The 15201-nt window shown below is 43.6% G+C and overlaps 1 protein-coding gene across 2 annotated transcripts in view; it reads right to left on the bottom strand.

Annotated features, from left to right (window-relative positions):
* DHX57 (DExH-box helicase 57) overlaps window positions 1-15201 on the bottom strand; it is a 52815-nt gene that overhangs the window by 7594 nt on the left and 30020 nt on the right. The window contains exons 13-21 of one of the 2 annotated variants that reach the window (XM_084829138.1): window positions 12866-12982; window positions 11289-11385; window positions 10703-10876; window positions 9187-9387; window positions 7372-7648; window positions 6039-6134; window positions 5848-5931; window positions 3395-3532; window positions 1721-1795 (exon numbers count right to left, since the gene is read on the bottom strand). In XM_084829138.1, the coding sequence (XP_084685264.1) occupies window positions 1721-1795; window positions 3395-3532; window positions 5848-5931; window positions 6039-6134; window positions 7372-7648; window positions 9187-9387; window positions 10703-10876; window positions 11289-11385; window positions 12866-12982 (1259 nt within the window). Of the gene's footprint in view, window positions 1-1720; window positions 1796-3394; window positions 3533-5076; window positions 5230-5847; window positions 5932-6038; window positions 6135-7371; window positions 7649-9186; window positions 9388-10702; window positions 10877-11288; window positions 11386-12865; window positions 12983-15201 lie in introns of those variants that run through there. The other variant, XM_084829139.1, reaches the window with a different exon arrangement.

Raw genomic sequence — 15201 nt, 5'->3', positions numbered from 1 at the left:
ACATTACAAGCAAGAAGGATCTTGGAATTGTTGTAGATCACAAGCTGAATATGAGCCAACAGTGTGATGTGGCTGCAAAAAAGGCCAATGCTATTTTGGGCTGCATTAAAAGAAGTATATCTTCCAAATCATGTGAAGTACTAGTTCTGCTCTACTCAGCACTGCTTAGGCCTTATCTTGAGTACTGTGTCCAGTTCTGGGCATCGCACTTGAAGAAGGATGCAGACAAGCTGGAGAGGGTTCAGAGGAGGGCAACAAAGATGATCAGGGGACTGGAAACAAAGCCATATGAGAAGAGACTGAAAAAACTGAGCATGTTTAGCCTTGAGAAGAGAAGACTGAGGGGAGATATGATAGCGCTCTTCAAGTACTTGAAAGGTTGTCACAGAGAGGAGGGCCAGGATCTCTTCTCGATCATCCCAGAATGCAGGACACAGAATAATGGGCTCAAGTTACAGGAAGCCAGATTCCGGCTGAACATCAGGAAAAACTTCCTGACTGTTAGAGCAATACAATAATGGAACCAATTACCTAGGGAGGTGGTGGGCTCTCCCACACTGGAGGCATTCAAGACGAGGCTGGACAGCCATCTGTCAGGGATGCTCTGACATGGATTCCTGCATTGAGCAGGGGGTTGGACCCGATGGTCTTGTAGGCCCCTTCCAACCCTACTATTCTATGATTCTAGGTGGGAACCCTGTGAGTGTTAAGCAGGGTGAAGAGACTAGCAGCATTATGTCTGCACCAGGGCCACTGTGTCTCAAGCACAGAGTACTCATGAGGTTGTCTGAAGAAGAAAGAGCTGTTAAGCCAGTTGAGTTGCATGCCAGCTATGCACTCCTGAGGGATGGCAGCTAATCTGGCTTGGAGAAATACTCTAAATTTGGTATGTATCTTTATTTTATTTATCTAAAATATTTACACATTGCCCTTCATATTCCAGGTTGATATACAGAAATTAACAGCTTAACAAGCAAATATGTAATATAAACCAACAAAAGAGAGCAGATACAAGATAAAATGTATATAATTAAAATACTTTAAAAGCCTGAGAAAACAAAATGGTTTTAGCCTGGTGCTCTGGAAAGGTAATCCAGAGTTAGACCCCATGCGAGTTTAGATAGACCTTGTGTGAACAAAACTCAGCCAGAGTGTCTTCCCAAATTATTTTTATTTCAAAAACAGAGTATAACTCCCATGTCTCCCAACATCTTGTCTCTAGCTGGGGCAACCCTCAATGCCCCAGAGGAATGAAGTGGTAAGAGAAAGGGGTGGTGGGACACACACACTCAACATCCTGAAATCAGAGACACTCTGCTTTGCAGCCCTACTGCTCAGGCTACTGGCACTGGTACACCCCCCCCCCCCCGGTTCACTTTTATCTTCTTCCAGGGTCTCTCGGAGCCAAGGACTTAGAGAAAATGGAGGAAACACTACTGATGGTTTAATACATAGGTGTGCAGCCAGCACTTCCCTGCTAGCTTCTATTTGTTTCTTGATCAGTTTGTAAGCTGCAAGCTGCTCTATTGCCACTGTTTGGACGCTGCTACTGTATGGAGTTTGTAGAATATTTCCAGAGAGATCACTAGCTCCCCCTTTAGGAAAAAACACACTAGTATCAAGTGGCCCAGCTTTCAAGCATACAACCTAAAACTACTGAGCTGATGCAGGAAGGCAGGTGCCATATGTACACACACACTCATTCACTCTACTCTCTTACCTGAACTACATTGGGATACAGAGCAGCACATAACATGGCAGATATCAACTTGACATTCTCTGCATTGGCATTTGCCTGCGACATAAACAAAATGCTACAAGTTAGAGTATGCACATTGCAATTGGTGCAGATGATGGCATGGAAATGGGCAGCATATGACAACTGGCTCAGGACCCCAAGAATCCAGTGTGTGCATGTATTTAAAAGGAAGTTTCTAGCCCTTATGATTAAAGAGATATGTTTAAAAATATGAATTCTGTGTCCTATATGACAATATCACCCTTCCTAGGCCTAAATAATAGGAGGAAGTTTCCCAGTTCATAAAAATAAGAGATGCATTTTGAGAAGATATACTCACAAGACAGGAGGGAGTCAGAGAAATAATTCTTCTTATTATATTATTATAATATAATTATATATTATTATTATTATTATTATTATTATTCACAAACACACCTGTAACATGTCATAGGATTCTGGAATGTTTTTACATGTATATTGCTACAATCATTTATCATGATAAGAAGTTTGAAATTCAACATTATTATTTAGACATATTGATTTAAACAGAAATGTAGTCTTAGGAATGTGAACATAAATTTATGAAGTAAATTTATTTATTATTTATTTCATTTCTATACCGCCCAATAGCCAAAGCTCTCTGGGTGGTTTAAACATGTTTAGGGTGTAAAAACAACCTAAACATGTTTAATAGCCTCAGAGTATATAAAGGGAATTCTAAACACATGGAATTCGATTCGAAACATAGAGTAACTTCTAACTGTTTGGAGAATGAGGCTGGTAAGCTTCATGCTGACTGTCACTGAGACTGATAGTTGTTGCTCTGCTTAGAAGCCTTGACTTAAAATTATGTTGAATGTAGCAGGTGTTTGAATCTATACATAAGCCTTGTATTTAGTACTGTTATGCTGATATTGTAATAGTAAACAGACAAAAGACAGATCTTGTCTGAGAATGTGATTTCTGGAAATAAAAAAACTCTATGACCTCTATTTAGAGGGAAAAATTTACCTCACTGTAAGATGGCATCTGGTTTTCGGAGGAATCTAATTATGTTTAGTTAAACAAGTAATCCAGGGTTGCCTACATACTAGTAACATTATTTGAGAGAACCTCTGAACCAGGACATATGTCACAAGGGTACCAAAGTTTTCTAACCAGTTTGAAAGGAAAGGATTTTTCATACATTCTTCAAGCAGGAAGTTCAACATCACTGGGCAAAATACATAGGAAGCTGCCTTATACTGTGTCAGACCATTGGCCCGTCTAGCCCAGTATTGTTGCCAATGACTGGCAGCAGCTCTCCAGGGTTACAGGCAGGACAGTTTCCAACCTTACCTGGAGATGCCAGGGATTGAACCGGCAATCTTCTGCATGCAAACCGTGTGCTTTGCCACTGAGCTATGGCCCCTCCCCAAAGGCTCTAACTATTCTGAGAATCTGCTGGAACTTGACAAGGGGCTACAGTAGAAAGTGTCAGCAGGTGGGGGGTAAGGGAAGTATTAATGCCATTACTTGTACTTCTACCTGAACGGATGAGTAAAGTGGCACAAGTCAAGAGGAAGAACACCAAAAGGAAGCTAATGATTAGTACAAAAAAGGGACAAATTCAGTAGAAAAGGTCAACCCTCCCTCTGTTGCTGCTCCTGTTACCTCTTCTCCTGTAGCTTCAAGAACGCCATCTCCTCCTTGAGACCACCTCCTCTCGATATCCCTGGCTCTGAGTCCCTCTTTAACAAATCCAATATCAGACAACAGTTCAGTGAACTGCCTTTTTAAACTGGCCATTTCCTATGAAGCGGGGGGGAGAGAACAGACACCATTGAAGAATGAAGAGTGTTTTAAAATAATATTTCTGAACTATATCCAGTGATGTCCTTTTTTTCCCATTTTTCACACACCAGTGGTGTGCAACAGAAGATGTATAGGCCATGTCTGGACTGCAGATCACTTTATTTTGCTCACAGTCACTGATGCACAGCTGGGGAGACGGAAAGTTAAGGCTGGAAGATATGTGGAATCTCTCTGCTGTGGAAACATAAATCTATATGTAGAAATATGTCTGGAGGAAATATATAATGGTTGCTGGGTTCCCAGTATGTCAATTCTCTACCCTAACCATATATGGCATAGATTAGTGACCTTCAAGCTGTGTGCCAGGCAACCCTAATGGTCTTCCAAAACTTTTTAGGGGCTCATCAATGTGAAGATCAGTAATGGCAATCAATGGCAATTGGTAGGAGTGACAGCTTGCCCACCCCTAACAACCTTTCTCTGCAACATGCAACTGTGTTGGATGCCTTTCTAGGGCATCTTCTCACTGCACATGAGGCAACAGTGTGGCTCAAGAGGCTTGGCCAATGTGTCGTGTGAACTGAACATGTGCCCCAGAACAGCAGTGGGCAGACTTCAGGTTTGTGGGATTTTTTTTTTTTTTTACTAAAACCTTGCGTTCCACCAACTGGAGCCAGGTGCAAAACAGTGGCTCAGGTGGGTGGACATACACTAAGAATTAAGGAACAGGGTGTTTCTAAGCACATGCTCACCCCAGGAATTTGTAATCAGTACTAGAACAACAACAACTAGAACCAGCGGCACAGTCCTGCTTTTCTCTCAAGCATTCTTTTTCAGCAACCTAATTTAGAGGGAAAGCTTTTTAGTTTTTGCTATTATTAGACAATTGGGAGTCAAAAACCCTTGCTGACCTACTGCACATCACCCAGATGGCTACTAGTATATCCTAATCTACCTTCTGCCCATCCATGCCCAAGAACACACCCCAGAATCCTCTACAACATACATGGTTTTTCTAGCAGCTATGCAGGAATTTCTCAGTAGACTAGGCAATATGTCAATCAGCCTTCTCCAAGCTGGTGCCCTCCAGATGCTTTGGATTTCAACTCCCATCAGCATCAGTCAGCTGGCCAATGGCTAGGAATGCTGGGAATTGTGCAAAACGTCTGGAGGGCACCACTTTGGAGGAAGCTGATATCAACGGTTCTCCTGAAGGAAGTGTGAAAACTCACTGACATGCAGTTAGGAGCACAGGAAGCTGCCTAATATGAGGTCAGACTGTCCATCTAGCCCAGTATTGCCTACTTGGACTGGCAGTAGCTCTCCAGTGTTTAGACAGAAAAAGTCCTGCAACTTCCAGAACGCTTGATTGGAGAATGTTGGGAGTTGTAGGACTTTCTTCCATCTAAACATGCATAGGATTGCGCTCTTAGTTTATGTTCTTCTACACTGTATGTTGCTTGATTTCTCTCCGATCCCACCCCCCCCTTCTCAAGTTTAATAAAGTCATTTCAAATAGAATCTGGGTTTTGGCCACATACTTAAGAGCATCCAAGGAATAGTCCCACAGTTGCTGGGTCATGCGGTTTACACTGCATGCTTTGATCCAAATGGAATACAGAGAAACAGGCTGAAGCTCGCTCTGTGGTGTCTAGAGATTCAGCTTGCAGTTCCGTTCCTCCCGAGTTAACAACCTGTAGTCAGAGGGTAATAGCAGTATGATGGCAAAAGGAGGAAAGAAAGAGCACACACAGCAAACAGCCTGTCTTGCACAGTTGTGAGATGCGGTCTTCATGCCAATCTTATCCTGTGCTCAGTTTTTCCCCTTTTGCATCACCTGCCTGCTCAAGGCTAAAAAAACCCAGATCTCTCTCTTCTGGGGATTGTAGTTAATCTGCCAGTAACATGGTGGAATTAAATGGGAGAAAACCTTAAACATAAGCAAACAGGCCCAGGATACAATTTGCATATAGACACATTTCCGATAAATGAAAGTTAAACCTATTTATTTATCTATTTATTTTATTACATTTATAACCCACCTTTCTTCCATCATGAAACTCAAGGTGATTACATGTGGTGCCCAGGTAGTCTCCCCTCCAAGCACTGATGAGACCCAAACCTGCTTAGCTTCAGCAAGGTGGCTGCCTCAGGTGCCTTCAAACCATGCCCCGGCACCTCTAACAACATTTTGTTATGTAGGAGAAAAAAAGGAGGTGGCACAGCAGGAAGAGGAAGGTGGAACAAAAGTATTCAACAAGAGGATCAAGGCACTTTTAAAATCAAAACTCTGAATAAGAACGTTAACTTACCTGAAGAACATTTTCTGATAAAAAGTTTTCTCTACAAAATCTGTAACTAGCTTGAAAATTCTCTTTTGAAGCCAGGCGCCATCCCTAAATAGTAGAAATTTAAAATGTTACACTGCCATCTCATATCCTGAGAGGGCCTATAACAAAACCAGCTTTGGAGATGAACCACAAGACAGAATTTTATTCCTCACCTTATATGCTTGGAGAAGAGCCAGATAATCACTGTTTCCTATTGCAAATTCCAGCTTTTTCTTGAATGCCTCCTCTCTTTTGTCCCATGGAGAAATCTTTGAAATTAAAAAATACCCCACATAGTTATACAGCTGGCACATTTAAAATTAAACAGTCTATCAGAGTTCTGATTTATACAGTGAACTCTGCAAGGGTTATGCAAGAAGGATGCAAACTACACGCTATAAAACGCATGAAAGGGACATACACAAGGGTGAAATGTGCAATGATATTTTCATAGTAGGAACAGATTTACAGACACAGTTATCATATTTGTATTCTATTCTTCCACCAGAAAATGCAGTGATATACCTATGGCTATTCAATTGTATACCACAATAAGCCTCTGAGGTAGTTTAGGCTTGCCCAAGGCCTTGTCACTGAGTGTGGATTTGAACCCAGGTCTCCCTCATGCAGTTCTAGACACTGGCTCTCATATCTGCTAACACTGAAAATACAGTCAGGGGCTTAATGCATACTCAGTGTATGGTATTCTTTGCCTCTAAGTGTTGTGATGGTCACTAGCAGGGATACTTTTAGAAAAGATTAGGCAAATTCATGGGGGAAAGTCCATGTTTTGAGGTAGTGTATCATCTTACCAGATGTTGGGAATAACCCCAATGGAAGGTTAGCCCGTAATGCCCTAACTGAACTTCCCAGGAGCATCTGACTGACAAATGTTGGAAATACACTGCTGAACCAGATGGACTTTCAGTGTCTGATATACCAAGGTAATTCTTGTTTCATTTTCTTAGAGAATGAGAGCTAAGCAACTTTCAGGGAATTGACAGGAGGGCCCTTGCTTCTTATAGGCTGGAGGCAGATTAGAGTTTTTTTCAGAAAGCTGAAGGAAGTTTGAAAGAAAGACTGCTGTTCCCAGTGTGCACATTCATCCCACTTTCGCCTCTGGTAAACAAGTTTGGCAAGTTTTTCTATTGTTTCAAGAACACCCCCCCCCCCCGCAAAACCTCTATGACTAGAGGTGACAATAATAAAATATATAGTTCTACGTATACATCATGAGAAGTGAAAGCTCTCTCAAACTACATTCAATTGTCATTAAAATTGTCTCCAGGCTTAGTTCTTTTAGTAGGTATCCTTATTTAAAAATCTTAGGAATCATATCCCTATGTACATGTAGACATGGCTTACATCAGCCTTTCCCAAACTGGTGCTCTCCAGATGTGTTACAACTCCCATCATCCCCAGATAGCAAGGCCATTGGGAGGTGTAGTCCAACCCATTTGGAGGGCACCAGGTCAGGGAAAGCTAGATTACAGCAACAGTACTTACAAAAGGCGACTTGTAGGCCCTGCTTGCTGCTATTGTCAGCGCAGGGTCCAGACAGCGAAAGATGGTGCCAAACAGCATAAGCTTCCCAATCCTTACGTCAACAGGCAAGGAAGCCAAATGATACCCCAAGGGAGTGAGCTTTTCATCTGAACTTAAGGCTCCTACATCCTGCAGCCGCAGCTTTGATGCACGTAACGATTCGGTTGCGGGGGGCTCGATCAGTCGTGATAAAATTGAATGAAGGCTATGCATGGAGAACATTTCCAATATCTTAATTCTGGAAAAGAGGGAGGAAATAATCATTTCATCTGATTTGGCTGAACTCCACTGAGAACTTTTTTTTCATCTTGTGTTTTCTGAATAGCCAACAACAGGATCTGAGGAGCACGTGAAGTCAGCACTGAATAAGATATAGGAAGATGCACTTTTGGGTAGCTTGTGCCTTCATGCCAGAATCTGAATATAGGAACTCTAATTAAAAAAAGGAGTTAGAACTTGACCAGGGAAATAAGGGTGCCTTGATTAGGCCAGGTCTATGGGCAATTTCTGTCCTTGGTGACCCAATAATCTCTAAGTGCCGGCCATGGGATTGCATGTGGTTTTCACCGCACAAACTCTGATGTTGAACCAAGCATCCATGCCTTCCCTCTCCAAAAAGGTGCAAGGAAGATGGGAAACTGTCTTAGACCAGGTTAGATGATTTGTCCATCTAACCCAATATTGAGTCAGTATGCCTATGTACAGCAGTTGCTGGGGAATGTGAACGGCATGGTGCTGCTCTACTCATGTCCTGCCTGTGGGTTTCCCATCGACAGCTTGTTGGCCACTGTGTGAACAGAATGCTGGACTAGATGGACCCTTGGTATGATCCAGCAGGGCTCTTCTTATGTTCTTATGTCTAATCTGTCTGGCAGTGGTTCTCAGGTAGAGAGAGGTCTTTCCCAACACTTGCTACTTCAGGAGGCCCCAACATTTTCTGGGTCAGTGGGCACACTTGAAATTTCGAGGGAATACTGTGGATGCTTCCACAAAATCAGAGGAGTGGGGAGGCTTAGCCATGCATAAATTGGCTGCCATGGTGGGTGGGGCTGGTCACAAAACACTCATTTCCCAGAAGGCAAATAGGGGAGGCTAAAAGATAAACAATTTGCCCAAGAATTTAAGCACAAGGCAGGGGTGGGGTCTGAGCTCCAAAACACAAAGCTACTTTTTTGAACCCAAACAAAGATGGTGTGAGAGGGCAGCACTTCGCTTTGCAGCATATCAGTCTACCAGTTATAAATAGATAGATAGATAGATAGATAGATAGATAGAAAGAAAGAAAGAAAGAAAGAAAGAAAGAAAGAAAGAAAAACTTAACAACATAAAAGTAAGGAAGAGCAGGAAGCCTGATGGGCGCCCATGGGCACCACGTTAGAGACGCTAGTGCTACTTGATTCTTTGAATGGGAAGTGCCAGGAGTTGAACCTGGAGCCTTCTGTATGCAAAGTACGTGCTATGTCACTGAGCTATGGGGCCTCCCAAGAGGGGGATTCTAGCAGGAGCAACTTGGACTAGAACGTGGAACCTTCAGATCCATCGTGTGCTGCCCTTTGTTAGCGAGCCACACAGGGGAAGTCAGGCAATCAACTCATGCATTTCTCAAGAAGCAGAGCCAGGGCTAAGCAAAAGCATTTGGCAGAAGTAAGGACTGGGATTTAAGTAGGAGGGAGAGGAACTTTAGAATGGAAATAAGGGGAAATCACAATTTACAAGATGGGACAACAGGATGTGCACAGGTTCGATGCAGCGGCTGGAGGTGGAAGAATGATTTACCTGAGACAGAGCTGTTCCAAAGGCACTCTTTGTATTTCAGGTAACTGCTGCTTTAAAAGATGGTGATTATAATGATGGCTACTGAAGAGGTGGAAGCAAACCCCAGAGGCTACGCGACCTGCTCGGCCTTTCCTTTGCAAGGCATTGGCTTTCGACACAAATGTATCCTCCAGGCTTTCCATGCCTTTGCTTGGGTCATACCTATGCAGAGGGAAGTATGGAACAATTTTTGGAATATTAAGATAAGTCTTTGGGAAACTAGGAAGTAGAAAAACCAGGAGACTGGGTACTTTGGGATGACTATTGAACATTTTTACAGCATAGTTACACACTGTTTTGCAATCTTTATTCTTATTCAGAAAGATTTTTTTTAAAATTAACAAGTCACTGTGCTGTATCCAATGCTGACCGTCTGCCAGTGGAACAGAAACTACTTCTGAACAGTTTTCTTCTCCCTACTGCAGCCCCCCACATGCCCCCACAAACCTGCTGCGAGGGGTTGGGGGACCTTCCGTGGCTGACTTGGAAGATATGTGGAGGGCTGCAGGAGGGAGGAGATCAAGGGGGAAGCCTGCTCACACACCACTGGATTTAAGACACTGCCTGAAGGCTTACACCCTAAAGCATAGACCCTTCATGAAATACAGTGGCTAAACATTGTTAAAATTAAAGCAAGTTCCCACTTTTACATTTGTAAAAGCAGAGCGGGAAAATGTACATTAATGGAAGAAAGTCAAGTGAAAACTTTAGGTTTTATAAGAAGAAGGAATAACTGTCATAGACAGCAGGTGAAAGAAAACTCCAGTCACATGGAAAATTGAAAGCAGATGGAGCAACAACCAGAAAAAAATAATAATGAAAGGATGGGGGAACTGAGGCTTATAGTAACTTGTTTGAATCATGGGAGCATGTAAGATATTTGGGGTTTGAATTTGGGCTTTCCATGGCCTGTGCCACTGATCTATAAACACTGGATCATAGTGGCTGCCATTACAAATTACAGATGCTGATCTCTCCCACTCAGTTTTACGCACAGAACTCAGTTAAAGGTCAATGTTTGTAATGCTGTAAGCCTACTGAGGCAATGCTTAGCTCCAGAGTTTCTATTAGTGGTGAGATCAGAAGTGGATCTTGTGCTCTTGCGCTTTGACTTACATTCCTGCATTGAGAAGGGGGTTGGACTCGATGGTCTTACAGGCCCCTTCCAACCCTACTATTCTATGATTCTATGATCCTTCACTATGCACAGAACACAATGGAAGATACTGTGGAATCTTCCTGATTTTGCAATCCAAATCCTGCTTCCAAGGACTAGGGAGATTCTGTGTTCAAATAAATGTAATATCTTCCAGTTCAGATGTTATATTCTACATGCATCATGGAGGTGAATGAGCCAGATATCTCCTTGTGCATAGTGATTCTGGAGAGTGAGTATTGTACAAATAGGCCATATTCATACAGTACACACTGCTTTTGATAATTATTCCCCACCCAGCCCCCCGAATCATCCAAGTACCTCTTTTCTTTCATCTTCCCCGAATCAATCACATAGACCACGTCGTCAATGGTAATGGAGGTTTCTGCAATATTTGTAGATATGATGATCTTGGTGACCCCTACAGGAGGCTTAAGGAACACAGACTGTTGTTCCTCACTGGAAAGTGAGGAATGGAGGGGATAAACAACACAGCTAAGAGGAAAAGATCAGAGGGCAGGTTTAGGATATTTTGTGAGTATTTTTTCATCTGTGTATCAGTTCTTTCACACAGTAACCAGACACAGGGAAATGCAGTTCCACTTTGGAGTGCATGTCTGGTCTTCCACACTATCATGGCATGTCTGGCCATGATAGACATTGCAATTATCTTTCAAGTTCCACTTGGAAGCACAGAATACCAACCTCCATGGACTAGCCAAGCATGGCTACATTCTAGGGGGAGCGGGGGTTGGGTGCGGGGAGTAAAAGAATAACAAGGAAGAAAAGTTATCTTACTCTTGAATACAGTACCTTAAATTCATTCAAAAATTGAAATATCAGCTTTAAATCAATATACTTTTTATTTTAAAAAATGTGGATTAAAAGAAGCATATTCTAGACTTACCGTTTGCTGTGCCGGTTGTTGAAGAGTGCATTAGACTGCAGTTGCTTATACAGAGTTTTAATTTCTGCCAGGCCTGGCAAAAATATCAGTACTGCACCTAGGCATGAGTATGCAAAAATATAAAAAAAATTAAATGGTAGAATTAATAGAATAGTCTTCTAGAACTCAAAAACTATTTTGGCTCCACCCCAGTTTCTGTGTAGCTACCCACACGTTTGTCATAGAGCCACCTCTGCTGCTTCACATGTTGCATTTTTCCTGCACAGAAAGCACTGCTGAGTTGGAAAAACCATGCAGCCCTTGCATTATACATTGTCAAAAGTGATAATCACACATACACGTGTGTTGCTCCACATACACACAAGACTATCTACCCACAAGATGTATAAAGTGCTTTGTGTGTAGGCAAATCCAACCTGTCTTGGGTTCCATTTTCTTCCTTGCATGTGGGGCTCCTGTGCCTTTAACAGCTGTGTGACAGGAAGAAACTCAACAGAGAAAGTGTTCCTAGCATAGAGAGGCAGCAATAGCAAAAATGTCACCTCTCAGCTTTGCCTTATTATGCAGACGCCCTGGATACATTCAGACAAATCTCCAAATCTTGATTTGGAATATTAGGAACATGCCCTGTGCTTATGCACACCCCATCTCTGCTCCCTCATCCACTTGCACACAGTGCTTAGTGCACTGCTTTCTACTTTGATCAAACCATAGCTTGTCACTGCATGTGAATGTGTTACACTATGTCCGGGTTTGCACGATCATGGGGGTAAAAGAAGCCATTGTGGCTGCTGCTCCCCCACCCCCATGCATGTGCCCGTCATTTGCGTAATTACACATGATGCAGCAGTACGACTTGTGGTAGGGGTTGTAGGGTGGATATGAAGTTACCCCTACTGCGCCGTGCGCCAGGATCAGACGTAATTATGCAAACAACAGGCATGAGCACGGCACTTACAGGGGTGGGGGGAGAAGCCGCAATGACTTCTTTACCCCCATGATTGTCGAAACGATCAAACCACAGATTGTCAGCTTGATCAAACCACAGATTGATCAAACCAAAGGTTACCAGCAAACTAGGATCACAAATCAGAATCAGAACTTGGTTTCTGGGCAAACTATGATTTGATCAACCAGAAAGGTGAGGAGTGGGTGTGGGAAGAGAGATGTATATAAGCACAGGGCTCGTTCCTGATCCTCCAAAGTAGGGTCTGAATGCAGCCCCTCTCAGAAAAAGGTAGAGAAGTAGCAAAAATAGTACATCTGCCATTTCTACATTTACTGTTTCTATTAAATTCAGGATGGTGGGGCTTACAAGCAGGTAGATGGGTTTATGACTAAGCTAAGAAATATTTAAATTCTAAATCCCAAGTTTGATAGTAGTAAGATTTTTTATTCTCCTGCATCCTGATCCTAAGCGTACCACTTGGATATAAGTCCGATTTTGCTCTGAAACTGTATGTCAAAAACCTACAAAACAGGAGCAGAGTAGAACTTCAAAAGATCAGCGCATGTCTGGGCTCAACTGACTCCGTTGAATAAACTTGTGAAATAGGTCAAGTTTCTCACGACATTACCTGGTGGATACGAATGTTTGCCGCTGACAATCCACTCCAGTAAGGCCTCAATTAATTCAAGATTAACTTTGTCTAAATCCATGGTTGCCATTGTTTTTAATACTGATTTGCTAATCCCTGAAAGAAAAAATGAACACAGGAGGATAAAGTCCTAGTAAGGTAACGTGTTTAGTAAAAGAGTACAAACTACAGTCACTTCCAAATGCGTCAGGCCTCTGAAAAGAGCAGGAGGCCAACTGTGGCATCTTGTTTTCCAGAAAGGACTGATACATTCTGTCTCCTCAGTGTTTTTACTCCACTCCATGTTAGTATCTTTATGTAAGAGACAGCAGGGCTTTGCACTCACGTTACACTCACCAAATGAAAAGCAGCCCACATCTGCCAGTTCAGAACTCTAAAGGTTCCCTCCCTAAAGGCAATAAATGAGGACTGATGGGACTTGAGGTTCTTTCTCTGGCAACTAATTTTCCCTAGCAGTTGGGAGGGGGAGAAGCAAGGAAGATTAGCCACCAGAGGTTTATTTGGGGGTGGGGGTTAGAGGGAGGAGTCAAACGTTCAGAACACCACAGTTCAGAAACTGCTTCTGGGACTGAGAAGGTTTGATGGTAGTTTCACAATTTAGGGAGGGTGGAGGAAGCTGCCTTATACTGAGTCAGACCACTGGTCTATCTAGCTCAGTACTGCCTACATGGACTGGCAGCAGCTCTCCGGAAGGGGTCTCTCCTAGGCCCTAGCTCAGTACTGCCTACATGGACTGGCAGCAGCTCTCCAGAAGGGGTCTCTCCTAGGCCCTAGCTCAGTACTGCCTACATGGACTGGCAGCAGCTCTCCGGAAGGGGTCTCTCCTAGGCCCTAGCTCAGTACTGCCTACATGGACTGGCAGCAGCTCTCTGGAAGGGGTCTCTCCTAGGCCCTAGCTCAGTACTGCCTACATGGACTGGCAGCAGCTCTCCGGAAGGGGTCTCTCCTAGGCCCTAGCTCAGTACTGCCTACATGGACTGGCAGCAGCTCTCCGGAAGGGGTCTCTCCTAGGCCCTAGCTCAGTACTGCCTACATGGACTGGCAGCAGCTCTCCGGAAGGGGTCTCTCCTAGGCCCTAGCTCAGTACTGCCTACATGGACTGGCAGCAGCTCTCCAGAAGGGGTCTCTCCTAGGCCCTAGCTCAGTACTGCCTACATGGACTGGCAGCAGCTCTCCAGAAGGGGTCTCTCCTAGGCCCTAGCTCAGTACTGTCTACATGGACTGGCAGCAGCTCTCCGGAAGGGGTCTCTCCTAGGCCCTACCTGGAGATGCTTGGGTTTGAACCGGGGACCCTTTGGGTAGTATCCAATGTTACTCCTAGTAGAGTAGACCCATTGAAATGAATGAAACTTAAGTTAGTCTCAACGTAAGTCCCATTCGTTTCAATGGATCTACTCTATATAGGACTAACATTGGATACTATTTATTTATTGCATTTATACCCCGCCTTTTTTCCCCTTGCAAGGAACCCAAGGCGGCTTACATGATCCTCCTCCTCTCCCTTTTATCCTCACAACAACAACCCTGTGAGGTGGGTTGGGCTGAGAGTCTGTGACTGGCCCAAAGTCACCCAGTGAGCTTCCACGGCTGAGTGGGGACTAGAACCCGGATCTCTGGGCTCCCAGTCCAACACTCTAGCCGCTACGCCACACTGGCTCTCATACTACCCTTTGGATGCAAAGTACACGCTGTGCCACTGAGGTATAGCCCTTCCCCTGTTTCCGGTTTGTATCAGGACATGAATGTGCGTGTGTTTCAAAGGCAGCAAACGTCTCTTTGAAGCCTCCTTAGGCACCTTTAAGATGTTACATCTGCCTTCATCCTTTCAAAGACACAGCCTTGTCTTTCGACAGCCCTTTGCTCCTTCGTAACCCTTGAGTTTCCCATGACAAGTGTCTTGCACTCCCATATGGTCACAAATTTAGGAAGGTGCACTGAGAGTTAGCTTGGACTCTGTTGCCACAATGTATCACACCTGTGGACACCCCAGCTCTTCCTTCTCTTGCACCAGACTTCTCGTTCACTTCTCCGTCTATTGCCCCTACCTCCTTTGCCCATTTCATTCAGCCCCATGCCCTATCTTGATCTATCATGCTGGCTGTGCATTTTCTCAATTTAAACATTTGATGTGGTTTCATACTGATTCAGATATTGAAAAAGGGGTGGGCGCGGGGGAGATGTCACAGTTATTCCCCCCAATGGAAAATATTTTAGCCATGATTCAGTACCTCCAATTGCACACTTGAAATTCACAAGTGCAATTCTCAACTAATAGTCAGCATGCACAATGACAGCCTCTCAGAAGGGCTAGCAGA

This window comes from Heloderma suspectum, chromosome 1 (genome assembly GCF_057233095.1).
Source record: "Heloderma suspectum isolate Gila_16-S chromosome 1, 16-S_ref, whole genome shotgun sequence".
Taxonomy (NCBI): domain Eukaryota; kingdom Metazoa; phylum Chordata; class Lepidosauria; order Squamata; family Helodermatidae; genus Heloderma; species Heloderma suspectum.
Note: the sequence above shows the minus strand (reverse complement) of the source record. Positions and strands in the feature narration are given on the sequence as shown.